The sequence below is a fragment of the Electrophorus electricus genome, chromosome 13, assembly GCF_013358815.1.
Source record: "Electrophorus electricus isolate fEleEle1 chromosome 13, fEleEle1.pri, whole genome shotgun sequence".
Taxonomy (NCBI): domain Eukaryota; kingdom Metazoa; phylum Chordata; class Actinopteri; order Gymnotiformes; family Gymnotidae; genus Electrophorus; species Electrophorus electricus.
The window spans coordinates 16,874,121-16,898,020 of record NC_049547.1 but is presented as its reverse complement, the minus strand read 5'-3'; the positions used below and the strand labels follow the sequence as shown (position 1 = coordinate 16,898,020).

Sequence of the window (23,900 nt, the reverse complement as noted above, 5' to 3'; positions counted from 1 at the left end):
AGATCGCCTTTATGTCAGCCCGCGTTGAGGGTGAACCCTACCAAAAAAAAAAACTTCACCACTCTTTTCTCTGTGATCCACCATGAACAGGCACTCCTTTGCAATTAGTCAGCTTCAGTGCGTGTCCCTTGAGGTAATATTGCCCTCCACGCACATTGTTAGAGCGGCTGTTTATCTGTTGGGTGCCGCATTTGGTGCTTTGTTTGCTTAATTAAAGAAAGATAGACTATTAGTGATTTGCTTTAAGTTGCTAAAAAATGAGCCCTGTATTTAAAGTTTCAAACATTTTAGATGAGTGTTGGGTAAAGATTCCGGAGGGGATTGATGACGCATCCCACCAAATTGGATTACTGTTAAAAACATTTTAAGTTTTTAGTGTGGTATCTCACTGCCTCCCTTACACGTGTGTGTGCGCGTACACACACACACACACACACACACACACACACACACACACACACACACACACCCCTGTCCATGCTGAGCAGCACATGCCTGCGGGTTCCTTCCCTTGTAAGGTATCCTTTGTGGTGTCTGTATTTAGGGGAAATGGCTAATATTTAGGGACTGGAACTTGTAATGTTAGCTGGGCGCTTATTTTAAACTGGGCCGTGTTTGCCCTATACATAGCCCAAACAGTTACTCCAGCGCGTATAGGGGGAGCAGCCTGGCCCTCACCGGTGCATAAAGTGCTGCGTTCCCAATCGCCTCCCCTGCTCCCTCCTCTACCTGTCCTAGGCGCTCGTGCTCGGCTGGCAGTAGGCAGGCTGAAAGGCCCACCTGTAGCACAGGTGACATGGAAACTGCTAGCTCCGCCCAAGCAACGCACAGGACCCGGCTGTTGGCTAATGTCGGAACGGCGGTGAGGAAAGCCCTCAGAGAAGGGTTTCTGAAGGGGGAGAAGTAGGAGCGCAGTTTAGAACTGAGGACCGGAGAGTGCGCTAAAAAGCTGGAGTCACTGTTCCCGCGATCCGAATGGCCTCTTTGTTCTGTGCTTAGCCCAGGAACTTTTTTTTTTTTTTTCTCCCTCACACTCTATTATAAGCTGAGGCTTAAAGTTTGTTTGCTAACTCGACGAATCCAGGTTTGTAGCGTGCTCCTCAGATTCATTAAAACTTGATATTGATGTATTCTGCAATACCTGAAAATTCTGTTAAGATGCTCATTCTGCTTGGATGGAGAGTGAATCTTGTTGGTGTGGTCAGGTCCCAGTTTAAGGTGCAGTACGGTTAGCAGTCCTGCCTGCGTTCAACACCTTTGAAATGCTGATGTAAAGGTTATGTAACATAGTGCATAATTATGTACGTATACTAAACGGATCATTTTTATCATCGTGTGTGTGTGTGTGTGTGTGTGTGTGTGTGTGTGTGTGTGTGTGTGTGTGTGTGTGTGTGTGTGTGTGTGTGTGTGTGTGTGTGTGTGTGTGTGTGTGTGCGTGCGTGCGTGCGTGTGTGCGGCATGCTGAAGTCCTCCCTGGGAGCCAGCACAGTCCCCTGAAGCGCTCTGTATCGCTAACCCCCCCAATGAGCGGGCCCTCCAACCAGCCCCTGGGCCACGTCTGGCTGTCCCAGGAGGACCTGCGGGGCCGGCCCCCAGCCACTGACCATGCCCCGCTCTCGCCGCAGAGCAGCGTGGCGTCATCGGGCAGTGGTGGCAGCGAGCACCTGGAGGATGGCTCAGGGCTGGGCATGGCCATCCGCAGCACATTCCACGACGAGGGGAGCGGCATGCGAGGTGAGGATCTTCTCCGGATGCCAGCCGGGAGGCACGTGGGGCCACCGGTCATTCAGTGAACACCCTTCATTAGTGGTTCGTGGACAGGGGACACCCTGTACACAGTAGTGTTCTCAACTTTCCCTCAAATTCCCTCAGATGCTTTGCACCTGAGCTTAGGTGTCTGTGTGTGCATGTGTGTTTGCACGTACTCCTATGCTAAGATGGGATGTGTCAGTAGGCATGCGTGTGCACATGCATGCTCTACTGGCCTTATATGAGATGTATACTAAGTGTAAGTGTGTGTGTGTGTGTGTGTGTGTGTGTGTGTGCACCCCACAGATGTGCCAGCGTGGCTGAAGAGTCTACGTCTGCACAAGTATGCTGCTCTCTTCTCCACCATGACCTATGAGGAGATGATGTCATTGACGGAGCAGCACCTGGAGGTGCAGGTCAGCCGGGTGGGGTGGGGATTGATGTGGGCATTTAGGTGGAGATTTTCATACTAACAACCCATCAGTGCAAATACAGCAAGTTCTCTTTGGTAGCCACTTATTGATGAGCAGTGAACTGAAACAATGAGAAATATGTGAACAGGCTTTCCAATTCCTTTCTGACATGAAGAAGGTGGTCCTTTCACTGTGCTGGTGAACGAATGACATTAACTTGTATGCCCTGTTTAGAAGTTCCATGTCCAGACATCACGTATATGACATGGTCTGGGTCATGTGCCATGTTCCACTTTTGCTCTCTGCCACTTGGAATTATGCAGCGGCATTGAAGCGATAAAGAAACCTCTACCTGATGCTCCTCTTAATGTAATCGCTAGTCTGTTTACAACATGCAAGATGTGTAATATTGCAGGTGGCCTGAGGTCACACGCATGGTAACATGGTAATCTCTTGTGTAGAACGTAACTAAGGGGGCACGACATAAGATCATCATCAGCATCCAGAAGCTGAAAGAGCGACAGAACATGCTGCGATCTCTGGAGAAGGTGTGTACACCCCCCGCCCCTGCTCAGAAATAGCGGTCTATTTAAATAGGAAAGTGATATGTGTTTAGAACACTTGGTGGATGTTTTCTTAGACAGTAGCAAAACGAGGACTAACCCATGTTTTTAACTTCTGAAAAGCGAGCTTGGTTTTAGCCTCTGTGAACTTTCTATGAACTGATGAATTTAAGGTCATATAGTCACTGGAACAGGTCTGAATACTTATAATGCCCGTAAAATTTTGTATAATGCCTGTAGAAATGTATTAAACATATGTCATATAGTGCATATATTGTTTTGCATTTAATTTACTAGAATTCAGTTGGTTGTTCCTTTAGAAAGGTACTGTGGTCTGTGTCCACTGTCACCGTGAACAAGTGTCCTCCTTCTGAGATATACCTTCAGCCATGTACTGAGACCTTGATCTCAAGAGCGTAACTGCTTGTGGTTTCGAAATGAGACCCCTCTTACTGGCCGTTTGGATCCATTCAGAGTTTAACGTGAATCTGTTTCAGACCAGCCACACCACCAGGAGGCAAACACGTATATATATTTTTGGTAGAACTTACTCACCACATGTCATTTTCCACCTCATTACATAGCAGAAATATCCCAACACCTGACAGCTGCTCGTCTAGAGTTTATACAAGTGTCTAAAATAATGCTGCCAGCCACAACCTTGAACAGGAGTTACACTCATATGAGTTAATTTGTTATCTGGGTGTCTTTCGTGGTCTGTCTCACATTTGTCTCTTTCAGTCTCTATCCCTCTGCCACCCCATTGTTCTATTGTTCACATCTTCACTTCTCTGCAGATGTTTCAGTCTCTCTACCTGATTGTCTGTAGTCAGTTTACTATATTTCTCTCTCTCTCTCTCTCTCTCTCTCTCTCTCTCTCTCTCTCTCTCTCTCTCTCTCTCTCTCTCTCTCTCTCCACCCCTCAGGACGTACTGGAAGGGGGGAATCTCCGCGCTCCGTTGCAGGAGCTACACCAGATCATCCTGACGCCCATCAAGGCTCACTGCGCAGAGGAATCCTCACAGCGCCACCTGCTGAGCACAGAGGGGAAGACAGTGCCAGGCTCCCACCTGGGTGGAGAGGCTGAGGGCAGCACGACGCTGGTGTCTGAGGGGGACATCCCTGGTCAGTTCACACGTGTCATGGGCAAAGGTACATCCACACTGGCAGTGTCCAGACAAAAAACATGGAAGAATATGCGAAAGACTAGCGTGGGGTCCGTCCACAGGGTTCATGTCGTTTTCATGTAGACTACTGAATTAGCAAACAACCAGACCTGAGCGTTTGGGTTTCACCAAACCGCATGGCTTGCTCACTGCTTGCTCCTTGTTGCCATTTCTTTCGTAGTTTGCACACAGCTCCTCGTCTCACGGCCGGACGAGGAGAACATCAGTTCTTATCTTCAGCTCATCGATAAATGCCTGATCCATGAGGTGAGTTGGGACTGCTGCCGTCAGACCTACACCCAGACTCTTACCGCCAGCCTCTGTATGAAGAGATGAAGTATGCACTCGACAGCATAGTTGAGACACGCCTTCAAACCTTTTGTGTATCGTTTAAAATGATTGCAGCAAATGCGCAATAAGGCATAAGAGGCCATATGAGTGCGACATGAGCTTTAATGAGCTATGATGGAGGTCCTGAGTCACGATCGCGCCTGGATTCCTCTCTCTGTCCTCCCCCGGCTGCCCCCCCCCCCCCACTGTCAGGCTTTCACAGAGACACAGAAGAAGAGATTGTTGTCATGGAAACAGCAGGTGCAGAAGCTCTTCCGCTCATTCCCACGGAAAACTCTCTTGGACATGGCGGGATACCGCCAGCAGAGGAGGTAGCGCGTGTTCACCAGCTCCTGCTGTGCACAAGTGTTCACAAGTCTTTACTCTCCACTTCATATGTAGTTCAGCTCTCATCAACTTCATTGTGATCACTTAATCATGTTTTCAGTTTGCCAAGAAACATGCAGTGTATGAGGTTCCCTTGAATATTTGTTGTATGGATGTACATTGTGCGTTTGTGGATATCTTGGCTACAGCTAATTCTGAACAGTCATGTTAATGCAAATCGTCAAAAAAAAGCATGATTTCTAGAAAAGCCAGGGGTCCTCAGACTTTTGACAGGCAGTGTTCCTAACCAGGAAAACAGGGGAAAAAAAGTGTACATTACACTGAGAGAACTGTTGGAGTGTGAGTAGCAGTATTGAAAATCCTTAACAGACATCTAAAGCTCAAACTTAATGCAGATCTGTTATAATTTGCAAGCCCCAACATGACTACTCCCTTGAGCCTTCTTTCTCGAGATGATGTCATGTGGGTGGTATTCGCCTCTGAGTGTGTCTCTGTGTGTGTCTATCTGTCTGTCTGTCTGTGTGTGTCTGTCTGTCTGTGTGTGTCTGTCTGTCTGTGTGTGTCTGTGTCCACAGCAGCCGTGGGTTTGGCCAGTCTAACTCCCTTCCCAGTACTGGGTGCGTGGGGGTCTCGACCAGGCGGAACATGCGCCAATTCCCCATGCCTTCTCGCAGTCTCCCTGCAGCTCGCCTGGGGCTCCTGGGGACAGCCGGCCTGCTGGGGCCCACCTCACGCAGCAGCAGCAGCACACCCACCGGCCTGAAGCAGGGTAGACAGGTGCGTCTCGCACACTAACACACACACACTCGCTCGCTCGTTTCACACCATGAAGACACCCACACATATATAACAGTAAACGTACAAACACACACATACCTTACATGAAATGTAACGCCAGCTATTTTTATTCAGAGCACTCCACCTCTCATTTCAAGGCACCATGACTGATCGGACAGTGGGAGACTTTGTGTCGCTGCATCGTTAGTTCCTGCATGACGAAGCTCGTACTGCAGATGCTGACGGTGCAGTGCTGACAACACTCCAGTGTGTTGGAGTAACAAGACAAATAAAACCACACCCAAACACTGCATCATTGCCCACTAACAATTTGTACACTGTGTACTGCCACCCATGTACAGCACTCATTAAAACCTCATACACTGGTATACCCACACACAATCACCTACAACTGTATCCAAGTACAGACACACAGGAGATTTGAAAGACGCACACACAAATTCATAAATAGTTGAAAACCAGAGAGCTGTTTTTTGAAGTGGCTGGAAATGATGGCAGTTTGCAGCATTCCACACTGCCTGCCTCAGCGCTGAACGGGAGAGTGGAAGGTCTAGGGTTGGGACCACGGTGATAACCTGGCATCCTAGCCCGTCTGCTCGGACATTTTCCTAGGCAGTCGTACAATGGGAGGAAGTTCCAACTGCCTCTCAGATTCACGTCTGTGGATAGAGGGTTTAGGGGTGGGTGGGCCTGTGTGGTGGAGGATGAGTCATACTGGACTGGGAAAGAAACGTCTGAAGGGGGGCAGCCCGGCAAGGAGGCGGGGAGAAGAAATGGGAGCGGCCAGGCAGTGAGGCAGTGAGACAGTGAGAACAGTGCGCAGGCATTTCCTGTTTTTTCCCTGCCTCTCTGTACAGGAGGGACGAGAAAGGGAAGGAGCAAGGCAGATGACGGCAAGAAAAAGGAGCAAGAGAATGAGCGCAGGGAAGGGGCTGAATTGCTGTACGATGGGCAGGTTTAAGGGGTTACAAGGGTGAGGGTTGTTGGATGGGGGGTATTTTTCCAGCACAGCTTGTCATTTTTCTTGCATCTGTGGTTTATCATGCAACTCTGTTCATGACCGCTTCCGTCATCGGTTGATTTCTGAGATGCTCATGTTCGTGTGTGTGTGTGTGTGTGTGTGTGTGTGTGTGTGTGTGTGTGCGTGCGTGCATGTAGGGTTTGTGGTTTGCCAACCCAGGGGGCAGCAACAGCATGCCCAGCCGCACCCACAGCTCTGTCCAGAGGACACGGTCTCTCCCCGTCCACGCCAACCCACACACCCTGGCCATGTGCCAGCAGGCAGGTACGGCAGACGGTGACTCCCCCCAAAAACATGTTTGTGTGAGGTAACATATTTCAGACTGCCACTGTTCCACGTATGGAAACCAAAGCTCTTTCTCTGTCGTGTCAGTGTGTGCCCACGTGCCTGTGTGTGTGTCGGCTGAGACGGCGCACGGAGCTGCTTGGAGTGTGCTCCACTGACACACATTCCGCAGAGTCTGTCGCTCCATTCACCAGCTGCTAACGTAAAAAATGACATCAGCCTGTTAGCTCTGACTTCCTCTAGCATGTCGTCTTGCGTACGAAACGCTGCATCTCTGCGGTCGAATCTGTATGGGTGCGTGTTTTGTGGAGGAACAGTTTGAGTTAGAAAAGAGTAAAACATGTAGTCAATTGCCCCCACGCGCTCTCACCCTCATACCCTTTCCCGAGACAGCACTGCAGAGTAATGCCTGCATGCTCTGCACGTGCTGCCTGGTGTTTTGGGGGCTGGACTGTGGCCAGAACACGGGGCTAAAACTGACATCGGCCTCCCCACCTTCCCAACAGCCTAGTCAGATTAACAGATTGATTAAGGCCAGGAAAACAGGAGCACGAGTGCTGTGGCAGCAGGGGGCGGTTCAGAGGATTTGGGCACCTAAAAATAGGCCGCGGAGTGTGCCGTACCCCCAGCGAGCGCCTAACTCGGCTCGCTGTCCCCACGAGGGATTTCAGACAGGCTGACTCAGCTCCAGGCCGCTGGGTTCCAGGCTAGCCTGTCTAGAGGGGCACCCCACTGAGGTGGACCACTACAAGCTCCATGAAAAGTCTGTAAACTTTCCCTTTAAGATATAAAGCCAGGAAACCCTCCTCGTTTCAAGATCAACACCGAGGACCCGTTTATAGTGCTGCCACATCGAGGCTTAAACATTTTTCACAGGATTCGAAATGTAATGAGCTATTTGAATATTACTGTACAATTGTAATGCAAATGCCCTTCTCGCCTACAGTTGGGTTACAAAAGTAAGAGCGAGCTAGCCATAGAACATGTGAGGAGATGTTCTATGAGTTTGAGTGGATGAGTTGACCAATCCCCCACAGCTCTTTACAAGAGAAGGGTAATCAGTATATTCCGTCAGGCGCCGTCAGGTCATTTACACTGACACCTACTGATGCAGTGCCGCTTGGCTGAGCTACGCTCAGGAGTTTCGCAGTACAGGCACCCTGTCTCACATGTTACCGATATGCTGCCTGTCTGTGGTGCCCTTGATGATGGTAACAGTCTCCCATGGCATTTTTGTCGCTTCACAGATTTGCAGGTTCCCGTGACTGAGCCGGATATTAATAACCGCTTGGAGTCTCTCTGCCTTAGTATGACTGAACACGCCCTGGGAGGTAAGACTGCGTCAGCTCACCTTGACGCTACACTCACAGCTCCTTTGCTATTGATCCTCCAAGTCTCACGAGTGTGTGGAAGCCGTTCAGGAGGGCATCTTTTATTCAAAAGTTAAAAACATCCTATATTGCTGTGCAAAACGTTCTGCAGTGAAGTGTCGTACTTCAGACATAACGTGTGACCTCGGTGCTATAGCTCTGCACGTTACCAACAGCAGAAGGCCATGAGAGAACCTCTTTTGGTGAGGGAGGACAGGTGCAGTCACGTCCTGTTATGCTGTTCCATCAGGCAGTGGTCACTGGTTAAAGTTTGGGCCAATAAGTGCTAAGATTTTTACAGTTGAGGTTTTGAGTCTAATTGACCATGTTACATTATCTTTTGTGTATCACCTAATTATATATATTTATTTTTTATGCCTGTAGGTGAAGTAAACATTAACGCACTCTGCACAGCTTTCTAAAGCCATTTTTGTTCTTGCTAATTTCTCTTTAAACTTACCAATTATGGGATTTGTTGCCATGTGCATTACAATCAGATAGTGACCAAAGATGTTCATGGGTTATGTGCCATAAAAATTTGGAAAATGGTATATTTGAATGATTTCCCTAGTTTTAGCTGAAAATAAAACCCCGAAAGAGAATAAAAGCCTTAAAACATTTTAAGTTTTTTGTCGCCCCCCCCTCCCAGCCTGTGCTCCTGTGAGGCCCTGTTCATGTAAGGCAGTGGAAACACTGGAATAGCCCAATGTCTGCTATGGCCTCCGATCCAAATGGGAGTTTGGAATGTGAACAAACACACAGTCTGAGGTAGTAGCAAATACTAGGCCATTATGCTGTAAAACCTGCTTTCTGTAGCAGCTAAATGGGCTGGTCTGGTGTCCTTGCTCAAGTCAAACAATGCAGCCATGTTCCCATGACCAATCAGAAACTTATTTATATACCCAGACTGTACTTTTCTGCCTTTGGCATTTTTTTAAGCAAAACATTCTCAGTGACTTCTTGCTGATACAGCCTCAACCAAGAGCACCAGTAATGACAAAATGCAAAAGAAATGCATATGTCGTTCTTCACAACATGGCAAATACATCCAGTCTGCTTTTCCAGAAGCCAAAGAGCTGCTGTGGTCATCCGTGGGTGTGACTGGGGACTGTTTATTAAAAAAAAAAAAAAATGTTGGAAAAAGGTGGGGATCGGTTCACAATTCCCATGTGGAGTGGATTTTTCTTTCCTTTGCATAAAGAGGGTGTGTTTTCCCACCTGGGCGTGGAGCGGGGCTCGGACAGAGGCGCTCAGTACAGCACCGCAACCTCGCACAAACGCAGCTTTGTGTGAGCGCCGAGCACCGAGGCGGCCGGCGGGCAGCCCCTATCCGCGGTGAGTTCAGAACCGCCCCAGCCGACTGCCGGCCCAGCTCTCACAGAGCCAGTAGTGTTCCTGTGCCACACCCACTCGGAGCCCCGCCCCCAGCTCCACCATGCAGCTGTGCCTGTCTGCTCGCTCTTTGTCGTTTGAATGTGCACATATTGCAGAGTCAGACCTGACTGAGTTAGAAGCTAAGGAAGATGTCACGACTCACCAGAGGATGTAACGTGGTCTGCCTCACGGATTTTGGACGCTCGTTCGTTTGCTTGGAAATATGAAGGAAACGAGAACAGACGACCCTTTGATATTGTTAATGCTGTACAGAGGGAATAAAGTCATTTTTACACTAATTATATGTAATTAGTGCAGTGGTGAGTTATTCACTGTTGTATGTTCTGTGTGTTTCTAGATGGTGTTGATAGGACGTCCACTATCTGAGCGAGAAGAGGACAAGGTACAGGGAGACAGAGCTGGCAGTGGGGTGGGGGGGACAGGTTATCTTGAGGTCACAAGCCCCCTTCTGTCCTTAAACATCCTCCACTAGCTTACCCACCAACACACAGCCTATGAGAGCATCAATAATGGCTAGTGGGTGTGGCTATACAGGCCCATTAACCATTTTCTGAAAGGCTGCTCCAAAGCAGCTTCTATGATGACTACTTCAAGGGGTTTTTTTGGGGGGGGGGGCGTTGGTTGTTTTTAGATTAGGCGTGGACAAAACCTTGGGAGATGATGATAAATGTTAATCAAAATAAATTTAAAAGAACTAAGGAAGAGGAACTGGTGGTCAAAGGAATGACCCGAGTGGCATCCCAACCCTGCACTTCCGTAACATAGACTCTGGATAGTTGGAAATGAAAGTGGAGGGGTGGTCAGGTGGCAGTGACCCCGCCCCCTCCTCCCACCGCAGAAGAAGGAGAGACATGGATGGGAGCGCACGGGAGAGTGCGGGAGCAGAGCATCGGCCAAGCCCTGCTGCCTGGCCAGAGGATCGGAGCTCCTCCAAGTCGCTAAACTGTGGCGTTTACACACAGCGCTGATCTTAAGGGTACCAGAGCACTTCAGGAGTATAGCAGCGTGCAGAAGGGGCTCAACTCCAACATCGTCACCAATCGGTTTACACGCTGGCAATTGATTTGTTTGTTTGTTTGTTTGTTTTTGTTTTTTCCTGCCCCCCCCCTTGGTTTCTGCGACTCGTGCTAGCTATGAAGCTGCTTGAGAACACTTGAAGACGATGTGGCAGGGAGGGGTCAGGGGTCAGAAGAGAAACGAGAAGAGGAAGGAAGGGGAGAGCGGGAGCAGGGAGAGGAAAAGGGAAGAGTGATGTAAGCGTTGTGGCATTGGGTGGTGGATGTATGCGAAACGCGATGTAGGTAAAGAGCACAGGAATGTCGTGAATGGTCTCTGACGTCAAGGTCAGTGGATACAGGCAGACCGAAGGACCGGCTACGGCCGGAGTGTTGCTGGATGTGGGTGCCGTGTTTCAACAAACGTTCTGGGAGAAAGGCCAGCAAAGCAAGTGAATATGAAAGCCAGAGCTGAAAAAATGTGAAGTGGTCTGTGGTCAGAGGGATTTGGCATGGGTCCATGGGAGATTACTTGTGTATCGGATAGCTTGCAGGAGCAGAAATATTAGAAGATATTGGACACTGGTGCTGTTTGTGACTTTTTGAATGTTGCCTGTGAAGGTTTTGAAGGGAAGGTGAATGTGGTGTGAAAAGGCTTAACTGGACCTCCTTATGTCAGAGCAGAAGTCATTTATAGCCGTTGCCTTGTGGTGCATGTTATGACAAAAAAAAAAAAAAAAAAGTGCTGGACTGGGAAGTTGCAGAAATGTGGCAGACAGGGTTTGTTGTACCATTAGTGAGAACGATCTTTTTGGTGAATGGCGCCACCTCGTGGCCAGATGCTGTAAAATGCAACTGCATATTTTAACTTTTTGTTTGATCTCTAGACACAGCCTAAGACTAGTACTACATTCGAGGATCTTCAGCAGAGAATGCCCATATACAGAATAAACTAGTCCAAGACTCAGATTCATCTAACATCTGGAAAACCAGCCCTTTGAGCTGCAGTTGAGTGAAATTATTTTCTTTTTTTTCTTTCTGTGTTGTCTTAATATAAACTGTTAGGTAATTGTGCCAAGTATATAAATTTGTAGGTTATACAATGTGGAATAAGCTCTTTAGTCTGACATTATTCTCTGCCACTTTGTGACTATTACACTTGAGGACCCTTTCACGCTTGGTTTTATGCATGGAAAGGGTTTTTGATTAGAAATGTAAAAAGGTGTTTTTGTTTTTTGTTTGTTTTTGTTTTAGTAGAGTTCTTTTTTTTAAAATCTTTTTGGTCAGTTTGAAGTCCTTAAATGGGGGTATATACTGTTTTGTTGTTTTTTGTTTCATTATTTCCTCTTTGTCCTGCACTTGGTGCTGTGAAACCCCAAAAGTAAGTGGTAATATGTGCAATAGACCCTCCTTAGCAGCACGGTTGGCAAGCAGAGCTTCAGCAGTGGGGCACGTGGAGACCTACTCTAGACGGAACACACATCATAGATCTGGAAGCAGCGTTTCTACAGCGACACTAAACCCATTACCACCCACCGTGGTCCTCTGACCTGTCGTCGATTTCCAGCAAGCAGCACTGTGGAACACTAGTCACTCACTCATGGGCTGGTGATTTCACCTTCAGCCACACCTCAGCCTGTATCCCGCCCGAAGATACTAAGACACACAGAGCTGAAGAAGAACGGCAGTCCGTGTAGGTTAAAGAGGCACTCTGCTACTCTTCATAACAGCGATACTGCATTAATGTCAAATGAAAAGGGCAAGAGACAGGAACGCATGGACTGTGTGCCTTTTTATACACACACACACACACACACACACACACACACACACAGTCGTTGATCTGTGAAGGCCTTCGACTTGTGCATGCTATGTAACAGCCTTTTTAAAAACGCTGCATTTGATGAGTAGGCTGAGCAGTGATTTGGTTAAGCAGGAGTTATGAGATTGTTTTACCGACTGGCTTTCATGACGTGAGGGAGCTTCTCTACGCCGTGGCAGATTCAGCCCACTGTTCTCCCTTGAGTGACTCACCTGTAACGGAACGGTGACGAATGTTGTGAAGGACTGTTTGGTGTAGTTCGTAAGCCACTGTGAGACTTCTTGGGTGTTTCCTACACTTGTGTCTCCTTGGAATGGTGCCTTTGTATACATACAGTGTAAATGCAGCCACTGAACACTGCCATTTGAACAAATACTATTAGCAAATACAAAATGGTATTCGTTTTATTTATTCTTTTTTTCTATTATTGTGACAGAGGTTGTTGTATTCATTAGATGTATTATTTAAGATACCATATGTATTAACTCGCTATGGCTGGTAACCATAAGTACATATCAAGTTATTTTTGTGGGGAGGGTTTTTTGTGTTTTGTTTTTATCTCAAAACCTTTCTTGTCATCACTTGATTTTGTTCTTCCTCTTATTTTCTTGCTCTGTAAATGCCTGTTCTGGAAATCCTGTGTCCAGATAGCTTGTTGAACAATGCAGGGTGCGATGTTTATGCCTCGATGTTGAACACTTTGTTCCCTTTTTAATCGTTGATTTGAAAGCCAGTTTCTTGGTGGGGTTTCATTATTTCTGTTACTCAGATGCTTTTTCATTTTTGTTTGCATCATGTTCACTTTAACAACCTCAGCGCATGACCTCAGGCGATGCTGTAAGATTCGGGCGGACTGCGTATTTCCAGGCGCCGGTTGCGGAAGAAGCGGCTGGACGTAGTTTTAAAATGGCGAGCGGTGGAAACGGAAAGCGGGATCATGGTGAGAATGAGGGCACATCTTCTAAATGTGGTCCCTCCAGTCACCAGCATGCACGCAAGCAAAGACTTCGGATTTCGTGTTTCTCCTCGCACGCTTCATGCGACTGCTGCGGCAGGGTTAACGCACAACCGCCGTTTTTCATATTCCGAAATGAATTGCATTAATGAAGCCGTTTTGTTTTTAAGTTTTTTTCTCCTCTTTTTCAACTTGCTTTGTACGTCATGGTTATATTGCATAATACTTTTTATTTTTTAACTCCTACATCTATACTGGATCCTATACCGCGTTACTGTGTCCTTACGTAAGATCTTTTTGTTATTCTCAAGAGCCGATGTCCTGTATTGACTGCAGGCTTACATATATATTATATACATATATATTTTAAAAGAATATCATATGTTTAAAGGGAAAAAAAACAGAAAAGGAAATAAAGAAAAAACAAAAAGTAATTTATATTTTAGAAATGCATGACAGGCTGGGAAAGCATATTTAGAATAACAAATGGCAGTGCCTTTTTTTCCAATGCGGATATTTACTCGAAATGTAAAGGATTTTCTACGTGTTTAAAGATGTAGTGGTGATGGCAAGGCCGGACGCATCGCCTGTCAAAGTGCTGAACAGCAGTCACAAGCTCTGTATGATTTTAGAAATGTTCTGGGTTTGTGCAGGGGGAAAAAGGAGCATGTCCTCTTCTTGCTGTTGTCTGTTCAGTACTCTAGGTACTTTCAGTGCTGATATGAAGTCATGATGAACTTGTCTGTAGAACAAACAGGTGTGTGTGTGTGTGGGGGTGTGTGTGTGTGTGTGCGCGCTTGTTTGTAAGAGAAATGAAGTGGAATGTCATGTAATTTTGTACAGGTCTCATTTCAGAAAATGCTGCAACTTGACAAACTTCATCAGAGGTTTTTTTTTTCTTCTTTTCTTTAATTCTTTTTCCTGTGAGAAGTACGTCAAAAATCACAGTTCTAATATAGCCCTGAAGAAGGAGACGCGGGGGACCTCTACAAATCAACTTCATTAAAGAAGTTTGCCTCTGAAACTGTCTTCAGTCAAAAGAAGAACTTGTTGAATTTGAATCCAGCGTGAGCCTAACTGGTGTGGCTGGCTAATGATTTCAGTAGGGCCGTGTGTGTGTGTGTGTGTGTGTGTGTGTGTGTGTGTGTGTGTGTGTGTGTGTGTGTGTGTGTGTGTGTGTGTGTGTGTGTGTACGTACATGTTGAGATGGGACATACAATGTGTACTGTATGCATGAGCTTTTTTTTCTGTCAAGAGAATGTTTGTTGTTTATTTTGTGGAGTCTGTGTTCAATGCTTGACATCTTTGTAATAACCACAGACAAGAAGTATTAAAGAATAACTTTTCAAAAAGGATTAGTCTGGGGGCAGTTTGTTTCAAACCAGTTGGGATTTAATTGGATGGAAGTAGTCTAATTTCTCAAATACAGCTGCAACCACAGCACAGTGAGGAATCTACATCCTCCCCTCTGTTTAAACCAATCAGTAACCTACAGCTTCCTCTCCATTTAAACCAATCAGCGGTGCTGAATCAGATTTGCGCTGCAAAGGGGCAAGCCTCAGTCTAGAAATGAAAGAATGCTGAATCATTCTGAAGTCTGTGGTTTTGTGGCTTTGGAGACTCCCTTGTAGTTGGCCTACTTCCTGCTCGGCTGTGAAGAGTTAGCAGGAAGCGTGTGTAACAAGGAAGGGCCTCTAGGAAGAGAGAGGTTTCCCAAAAATATTGCAGTGTTTTAAACATTTTTAAGATATGTTCAAAGCCTTCCAGTGAACTGTTTTTGTTTTTTTAAACTGTAAAATGGTTAGACAAAAGTTTTAATCCAGTAGTCAATTTTAGATTAATTGTTTGCATTCTTAAAAAAAAGAGAGAGAGAGAGAGAGAGAGAGAGAGGGGGAAAAAAAAACTGGTACAAGAACGTTTGCCTGTCTACTGGTTGTTCATTTAAAAATAAAAGTCCTGAAGAAACACAAGCTAAAAATTCATACCAATCCTAAAGTCTCCTGCCAGTGCGATGGCCCAGCCATTAGGTCAATGAATAAGAATTTATTCAAGCATTTTTAAACACAATTTATTAAGTTTAAATGACAAAACATTAGTTGCTTTAAATTGACACTGTAAATTGTTGGCTCCTGAATCCTTGTGAAGAAGGCCACACAAATGATACTAGGGCTTTAATATTAAGTGCTTGTTTCCTGTTCTAGTTACAGGTCCATAACACACAAATGCACTGTAAACCATGGTTTGCCTTTCTGATTATACTAAATGTGTAATTTAAAACACAAAACAAACAGAATTTCTCTTCTAGGTGATGTAAACAAAAAAAAAAAAAAAAAAAAAAAAATATATATATATATATATATATATATATATATATAATGTAAATAAGAAATACAGTATTTATATTGCAAAAGGCAAATTCTATTAAGAAACAAATATATTTCCTCTGGATTTCTTCACATTGGTGCAGTAATTTGTGAGGTTTTCTTTAAGCCCACATTTTTGATGAAAGCCAAGACTATCTCCAATTCAAAAATCATTCAACACATTACACACTTGGAAATATTACTTACACCTAAAAGAACACACAAATACATTTCTTAAAAATGCAGGATTTAATATTTTCTGTCAATACATGGACTGATCACTCAACCAATGTTACGATATCAAAGAACACATTTGTCAGCATAGTTATATGTTTTCTATCAAAGTTGAGACTTTTAGTCTTCAACTGCACCTTTGAACTTTGGTCCCTTTTCCATGCAGAAAAAATCAGAGCAGAAACATCTATAGTCATTAATACAGCACATTTCAAGGCCCAGAGTATCACTAATCTAACAGCATGCAACAGGGTGTTTGTCACTCAGGAGGTTCTTCAATTGTCCCGATCAAGAAATACTTTGGGCAGTGATCGGAAATTAATGCATTTGTCATGAGGTTGGAGCTGTGATGTCACGATAGACACAATATGCACTTGACACAACAACATGGCATGACAAAACATCAGCACTGCCTGAATACATTTTTCAGTGATGCCAATTATTTTTTTTTTTTAATCTTCACAAAAGTGAAGTCTTCACATGAGAATTACAGTTACTCAAATGTGCCATCACTGTAATCACTTCAGCTTTTTCCGCTTGCTCCGAATGGTGCCTGAAAATTACACTGTGATTCTGGTGGTGTTGAAATTACAAATGCAGCACATTTAATAATGTGGAATAAAACAGTGTTGGTTGGATTTCCTTTGGCTTGACTGCTATGGCTATAAGTCTAATCACAAATGCTTAAAATAGATTATTTGTCAGATAAGTAAAACATGGTCTCATATTACAATAAAAACATAGCTGGTGATGCCGGATTTTTTTTTTCATCAGAGACCCATGAGTCAAACTTCAGTGGTCCCTCGGTAAAATCTATCACGTGACAAATCGCGCAACACAAGACCCTGCTGGATTCACAATGCACAAACTGGTGAACATGCACACAAATGCACACAATACTTCACACACCCTCCCCACTCCCACAAACGCGTTAAAAGACTAGGAGAGATGGTTTTGCTGAGGTAACTCCCTTATCTCACAGGTTGATGTGTTGGTTTGGCAGGAGCAGATGTTCCATAGCAGCAGTGTTTCAGCTAAACGCTGCTTTACCTATGACTCGGATCTAGTAAGTGATGTGTTTGGTGAAAAGGTCTGGGAGGAGCTGGGGAGGGGGGTGTGGCAGTGGGTGTGGTGGGCAGGGTGGTGGGCGGAGCCGGACTGAGCTCTTGCCAGCTCTTCTCAACTGCGGATCAGGGTGAGGAACTCATCCCGAGTCTTGGGGTCCTCACGGAACACCCCCAGCATCGCGCTGGTCACCGTCTTACTGTTCATCTTCTGCACGCCTCTCATCACCATGCACATGTGACTGCAGAACAGAAGGCAGCAACGATGCTTACAAACACAACGAGCACCAACACCTAGGATTGCTGGGAGAGACTCCAGACATGGCTACAGCACTGAGCGATGTTTCTCATTTAAAACACCTCATTTAACCCATCAAACAAATTACAAATCAACTCTGATTTGGTAACTACTAAATTAAAAAGTTACAATTACAATGTCAGTACTACTAAGTTATCAAAATTGCTAACACTAATAGCATAGAATACATCTACAGTGCCTATGTCTTGTTAGCAGTGAGTATAAGAGCGCTCATACGTTGCCTCGACGACCACTCCAACTCCGGCAGGCTGTAAAGCCTCCGTAATAGCAACTGCAATCTGTTTGGTCAATCGCTCCTGAACTAGATCAGAAAAAATAAACAAGCAAAATCAGGCAGAGACAACATATTGATCTTTGGTCAGTATGTTAGATGTAACAGTATGAAAGGACAGCAAAGGAATAGACAGTAAAACAAAACTAGAGTGATACCAGACAAATCAGTCTGAGCAATGAGTTTGAGAGTCTGAGTCTAAAAAAGGAAGAGGCTACCTTGCAGTCTCCTGCTGTATATCTCAACAATCCTGGAACAGAAGGGACACACAGCAAAAGAAACACTTAAGGCATTTTTATAAAGAAATCATTTTTAGAAGTACATTCACCATGCTGGACATGTTTATTAATAAAATGTATATCCCTGGCAACACTAGCCACCTATCACCGTCATCTATTGTGTGTGTGTGTGCACGCGTGTGTGTGTGTCTCTTGGTCAAGCTTGATAGTAAACCTGTTGCTGGTGCCTACTTCAGAGGGGTCCACAGCATTGTGTGTGACGCCAGTGTAGTATTATGGTGATGTATTGTTAGAGGAGGGGTTAAGCCTTGGGTATTGAGGACAGATAGGATCACCCTGTTCTCAGTCACTTTTACATTGTAGCTAATCTTCTTATTGTTGCTCACACTCTTACGCACATATGCACGTGCATAGTCAGGTACGCAAGCATGCATGCACCTGTATGTATGCTGCTCTGGAGCATCCTGACATAAAAATAATGAGGGTGTCAGGGGTGTCAGACTGAGGTTTAGTATATTTGCCACAGTGACTATAGCCTGGCTTATGCAGGATTCATTACAATGTATAATGGCTTTGCACTCTAATGCCCGGCCACATTAAAACAGCAGCAAGACCTGTATAACTAGAAAAGGAGATGCACAAAAACCCCATTTGGAGTGCAGGTGAACTTCAGTGAAATGTAAATGGCAGTAGATACACTAGTGGTACGGAATTAGTGATAGTCTGTATCCAGATACACCAGCAGTATGGAGTTAGTGATAGTCTGTATCCAGATACACCAGCAGTATGGAGTTAGTTATAGTTTATATCCAGGTACAATGGCAGAGTCCCATGTGTGCTGATGACTTACCTTGCGAGTTTGCTCAGACCAAGTACCCTTTTGTTTGGAAGGTAACCTATGTGGACCTATAGACAACCAAACACAAGGCTCATTAATCAAACTGAGTTTATGAAACAATGAGTATTTACGCTAAACTGCCTAGAGTAATGTATGAGTCAATTATAAATATGCCATTATAGTATTATAAAAATTATAAATAGAAAAATTAACCAATAATACTAAATGGACACATGGTCATCCGTTATTATGAGTTTAGGATTCGGCAATTGGTACTCTAGGTGGTTAAGGGGTGGACATTTATATATGAAGACTGAAAGAAGAATAGAAACTATGGAAAGAGAAATGAGGAGGGGGCAGAGAGAAAGAAATCTGTTCTTATAAGTAGCTGTGTGCCCAGCATTGCCCAGACCTCCACCACCTCCATCCTCTGCCCCCGAGCTGGAGCGCCACTCCACTGCTGCACTCAAATGTCAACAACAATTTGATGAAGCCAACCAAGAGAAAGGGCAGCTGTAACACGCATGCAAGGATTTTCCTCTTCTCAACCCCCCCTCCCAGTGTACGAGTGTTTGGATGTGATAAACACACATGAAGGGAGTTTCAGTGAGCGCTCAATCTTTACCTACCAAGCCCCTGCTAATTCCGCTTGACATTCTCTAAAACGCATTTATACGTCCACAAAAACATCGAAGAGACTAGGCTGCATAGAGAGATCGAGGCCTTTCTGCGGTTTTAAACACTGCAGGTTAAGGAACATAACGTTAGCATCGTTGCCGTCATAAGTTGAGCGTGACGCTGAGAGGCTTGGATCGTTTATCCGGCAGATGAATATTCGCGATCGGTGAAAATGGGGGATAAAAAGCACCTTTATATAAGGGGTTGGTCAGCCGTTATGCCGTTACGGAAGCGGCGATGTGTAGAGATGAGAGAGGATAAAAGCTGTCAGCGGCAGACGCGACAGGAAGCGGCCGCCCTCGGACAGCATCTGACAAACTAGCGTTAAATCGCAAGTAGTATTAAAAAAAAAAAAAAAAAAAGACAAACACACTTTGTGTGTGCGATCAATGGCTAGTTATGTCATCACAAACCATTTGCGCCGTGAAAGGGAATGATTGCATGGCTTTTGTCTTAAATGGCAGACACCTGCTGTGACGGGTACCACAGGAAAGTGCTAAATGTCAAACCAGACCATTAAAGTTGGCCCACGTGTCGCGCGCATCTCAGTCGCGAGGTTCCAGCTCGCGCACCTGTATTCGCAACTTTCCCGGTGGAAGTTAATTGCGGCAAATAGCTAATCGCTTTGTCACTGACAGTATCGTAGCAGGAACTTTCTTCAAGATGTAAGATAATTTTTTTCCCCGCCCTAGAAACACACTGCACACACTCAAAACACCGTGGGTGGCATAGGCTGTTTGTCTTGGTAAGGTCGAAGTGGTGAAGTGCGGTCAACACACTGGTACTGAGAGAAAAACAAGTAAAGACATATCTGCATATTCTCTTTACAAATAAATAAATAAATATCTAAAATATCAATTAACCTGATTCATTTAATTATTTATTTATTTACTTGTCTAAGATAACTGAGGCAAACTGAGTGAATGTGTCTTACTCTCCCAAAGATAGGAACAAGATGGTGTTCGCACATGGAGAACATGTCAATGTCCTTCACAATCACCATTTCATCGTGGTCCTCATCGAAAATGGCATCGTTTAGAACATCTGAAGAGAGCAAACACAGTAAAAATGACCAGGATTAAACTTGAGCTCTCAACCTGGTTAGACACGCATCCCAAGGACATCACATCTCTGACTTTGAAAAAAAAAGTAATTATATGTGTGCCAGTACTTCGCTGTTGTTCTCTATGGGTTCATATCAATGCTCAAATATATCCTGCTTTATCTAGCCATGACAAGATGCTCTCTTTTCTCTCATGGGCTTTTTAATTTCCTGACTCCCTATCTCTTGGCCACAGGAAAGTTTCCGTGGAAACATGACAAACTGAGTGAGACTTGTTGCTTCTGGGTTTCAGGTAGTGGGGGGTTGGTTATTTGTGGCTTGTCACTGTGACAGGGTCCTGTTGTTACAGGTATATTGATTCTGAGTCTATTATCATGGCTATGATCAATATGGCATCAAGTGCATCCAGTAAGTGCAGGAAAACAAACCACAGTATTAAACCAACAAAACGTGATGAGACAGTTTGGTTGCATTCCTCATAGAGAAAGGTCAGAAACTGCTAAATGTGTTAGTAAACACCTGAAATCCAATAAACCTGCTCATTTTACAAGTACACATCAGTCAGAAGATTTCAGTAACAAGTCACTGATCCTAATTTCTGACACTTTTCCAATTCAAGTAAATACAGTGTAACAGAAGTGTTGTCTCTGGTTAGTCTACCAGGAAATGTTGAGAGTGTGTATGTGTGTCTACTGTTTATAAGCAGTTTCAGATACATTTAGGAGTTGAATGGAGCCTCAGAGTTTAATTTGACCTGAGGGTAGCAGCTGTTCAGAGCGAGCTGTCACCAGGCAGGTCTTTTGTGAACACCCCCTCCTTCACATGTGAGCACACACACACACACACACACAACATACACACAACATACACACACCTGGTTTTCGCAACACACAGCTACCAACAAAAAGACCAGGGAATCAAATCAGCAGCACCCTAAGTCATCTTTCAACTCTGTTGCCATCCTCACAAACAAAACATATACTCAATTACATATAACAAACTGCCTTATACACACAAAAGCAAACGCAAACGCAGACACGTCAAAGAAAATGAGTCGCTATGGAAACCCCTCTACTCAAATTGTGGGGTTGTGAACGAGTGGGTCTTTGGATCTGAGAGCCAGTGAGATGGGCGAACCCTCAAGCACTGCCTCAGATAAAAGGCCCAGCATCCCCCCAGCCTTCAGCAACAGTGAAACAAAATGAACTTGTAGTTAGAAAAGTATTATCCATTTTTTTATTTGGCTCTACAAATAAATTAACCATATTATGTGTTAATGTGAGAGGCCACATATTCACTCTGTGGAGAGGAAGAATGCTGTGCATGTATTTTTATTTGATCTAACAAACTCTGGGATCTGATAGAAGTTGTCAGCATAGTAATAGTATTTAATACTAATTTATTTGCAATATTTTCAAATGCTTACCTCATACAAGATGTAGTTTTTAATGTATTTCAAACAAGAAAACATACAATTTGATAATCATTCACTAAAACACTAAGCTTTCATTAATAAGGGGAACAAAAATAATATCAAGTGAAAAAATAAATATAAATATTTATATATTGAGGAAACTAATTAATCCCACACTTAACCCCATCTGAACAAAAGCTGTACATCATTAGCTGGGTTTTTATAGAGCCACCACTGAGAAACCTCTCCAGACCAAAGCAGTGCTGTTCTAACTTGTCCTAATGTGCTCTAAACCCTGACCTCCCATAAGAAATGAAGAGAAAACAAGAAGTATGATTGGCTGTTTCCTGCTAATTTTTTCATTTTTCCATTTTACAACTATGACTGCCATCCAGCAGGTAACAGTTCGTATACAGTTTTATTACATCTTACAAACAGATCTCCCACAGGCAGGTCTTACACTCACTTTCTGATTTATCCAATACCACACACACACACACGCATCATTTTGTTGTATTACATATATATCACCACACACACACGCACGCGCGCGCGCGTGTGTGTGTGTGTGTGGTGATATATATGTAATACAACAAAATGATGCGTTTTGAACTACTCAAAAAATCTTGACGAAATTTGTCTTTTCTACAAAGTTCAATGTCAGTGAAGGGGGTGGTAACCGTTCCAGCCAATCACACACCAGATAAAGAGTACTTCAGAATATACCTTGCTACCATTACTTTATCATGAAGGTGTGCCATCTCGTGCTTCCCCACTAGGCTAAAGGTTAACGTGGGCACTAAACTATTGGAGAATAAGCGCGCCATCCTCGTTTTTGCAAAGGAAAGTATTCTAACGCATTCTGCAAGGGTTGTAAAAGGGCAGGCCAAACCAGCGCCAGATGTATTTTGCGCGGCTTGGGGGTAACACTGAGAGATGGCAGCATCCTGATTCAACCACTTACAACACACACAATTATGCGGCCAGCAATACGGCCTCGCGACGCACAAGCACGTGCAGTGTTCTCATCAGCCTCTAATCTAAGCCATCTGATCCGATGTCAGATGTAGATGTTAGGGGGTTGGGACAACTTTTCCATACAGGAGGTCGTCATACCCGAATAATAATTGTCATAAAGCTCTTAAAAACAAAAGAAACGTGTAAGTGGTAAGGGAATAAAAACAGTGCAATGAAGGAAAAAAATATGGGGATAGTACATGCAAAAGCAATGAAGAACATCTCCTGATTCTGTTCCTTAAATATGAAACCTTTTACAGTAACTGGAAAATTAACCTAGCGGTGTTAGGCAAGGCACGGACACAGCATGTCAACCCAAAGCTACCCAAAAAAAGTTTGTAAAATATGAGACCCGGAATAAATAAATGAACCAGATGGTTCCAGCCTTAACATCCTATTGTCTGTGATCTTTTGGAAAGTTCGCTTCATAAACTCTCCCTTCCTTAGAAAAGCACACATTATCACTATATAAAGTACCGGACACTGGTCTCGAGCGCTTGCCATGCGTTAATTCAGCACTCACCTATTATTTGCTCCTGATACCCTTTTGTGAAGAACTGCATGGCCGTGGCTGCCCTCCAGGGTGTTTTTAGTAACCCCTGTCTCTCGGGATCTTCTCCGAGTCCCCTGAGGATCGTGCTATAAGCAGCGGCGATACTTGGCAGACTCATCTCGTTGTCTTCTACACTTCGAGTGCGCGCTTCCTTCCAGCTTTCTATGACAGAGGACGGCTGACTACTGCTCGTTTCACCAGTTGCATCTTTAGATAGTACGGCCCACTTGGCAATCTTCGCTTTGCCCTCAAAATGTCCATTTATTGAACTGTCGTGGGTCGCCGATGCATCGTTTACGCTTTGATTGATCTGTTTCAGTTTAGAGCGCTGCATTGTCGCCCAAGATTGATATTTTGTGCTACTTCTCCAACACGGATATGGAAGTTGCTGAATAAAAACCTTACTCGCTTCAGGTTTCCCGGCCTCAACCCTGCAGTCAAACTCCAGAGTGCGAGCACATTGATACCCAGGCTTTATAAACATCGGCTCATTGTCGAAACGCCATTGGTTGCCTCACTCGCAGACGTCACACTCTGTCGGCTGCTGGTGAGCGGATGATGGTTGCATCCGCCGGTTACTCACGTTCAATTAAAGTCCGGAGCGGACACGAACGTCAGACCGACCAGAAAATTTCAG

At 44.7% G+C, this 23,900-nt stretch overlaps 2 protein-coding genes across 7 annotated transcripts in view; one reads left to right on the top strand and one right to left on the bottom strand.

Moving 5' to 3' along the window:
* Positions 1-14,565, top strand: part of samd4a (sterile alpha motif domain containing 4A) — a 31,385-nt gene extending 16,820 nt beyond the window's left edge. For 2 of the 6 annotated variants that reach the window (XM_035532557.1, XM_035532558.1), the window contains exons 4-13: positions 1,468-1,734; positions 2,056-2,165; positions 2,624-2,710; positions 3,652-3,877; positions 4,073-4,158; positions 4,435-4,553; positions 5,145-5,346; positions 6,526-6,652; positions 7,921-8,004; positions 9,245-14,565. In XM_035532557.1, the coding sequence (XP_035388450.1) occupies positions 1,468-1,734; positions 2,056-2,165; positions 2,624-2,710; positions 3,652-3,877; positions 4,073-4,158; positions 4,435-4,553; positions 5,145-5,346; positions 6,526-6,652; positions 7,921-8,004; positions 9,245-9,336 (1,400 nt within the window). In that variant the 3' untranslated portion in view covers positions 9,337-14,565. The remainder of the gene's footprint in view (positions 1-1,467; positions 1,735-2,055; positions 2,166-2,623; positions 2,711-3,651; positions 3,878-4,072; positions 4,159-4,434; positions 4,554-5,144; positions 5,347-6,525; positions 6,653-7,920; positions 8,005-9,244) is intronic. The other 4 variants (XM_035532562.1, XM_035532561.1, XM_035532559.1 and 1 more) reach the window with 4 other exon arrangements.
* A 1,062-nt stretch (positions 14,566-15,627) lies between these two features.
* gch1 (GTP cyclohydrolase 1) lies at positions 15,628-23,692 on the bottom strand. The gene is made up of 6 exons (XM_035532963.1): positions 23,234-23,692; positions 20,151-20,260; positions 18,551-18,606; positions 17,680-17,711; positions 17,407-17,491; positions 15,628-17,113 (listed from the first exon to the last, which is right to left on the bottom strand). The coding sequence occupies exons 1-6, from the start codon at positions 23,595-23,597 to the stop codon at positions 16,987-16,989; spliced, it is 774 nt and encodes a 257-aa protein (XP_035388856.1). The 5' UTR covers positions 23,598-23,692; the 3' UTR covers positions 15,628-16,986.
* Positions 23,693-23,900: the final 208 nt, after the last annotated feature.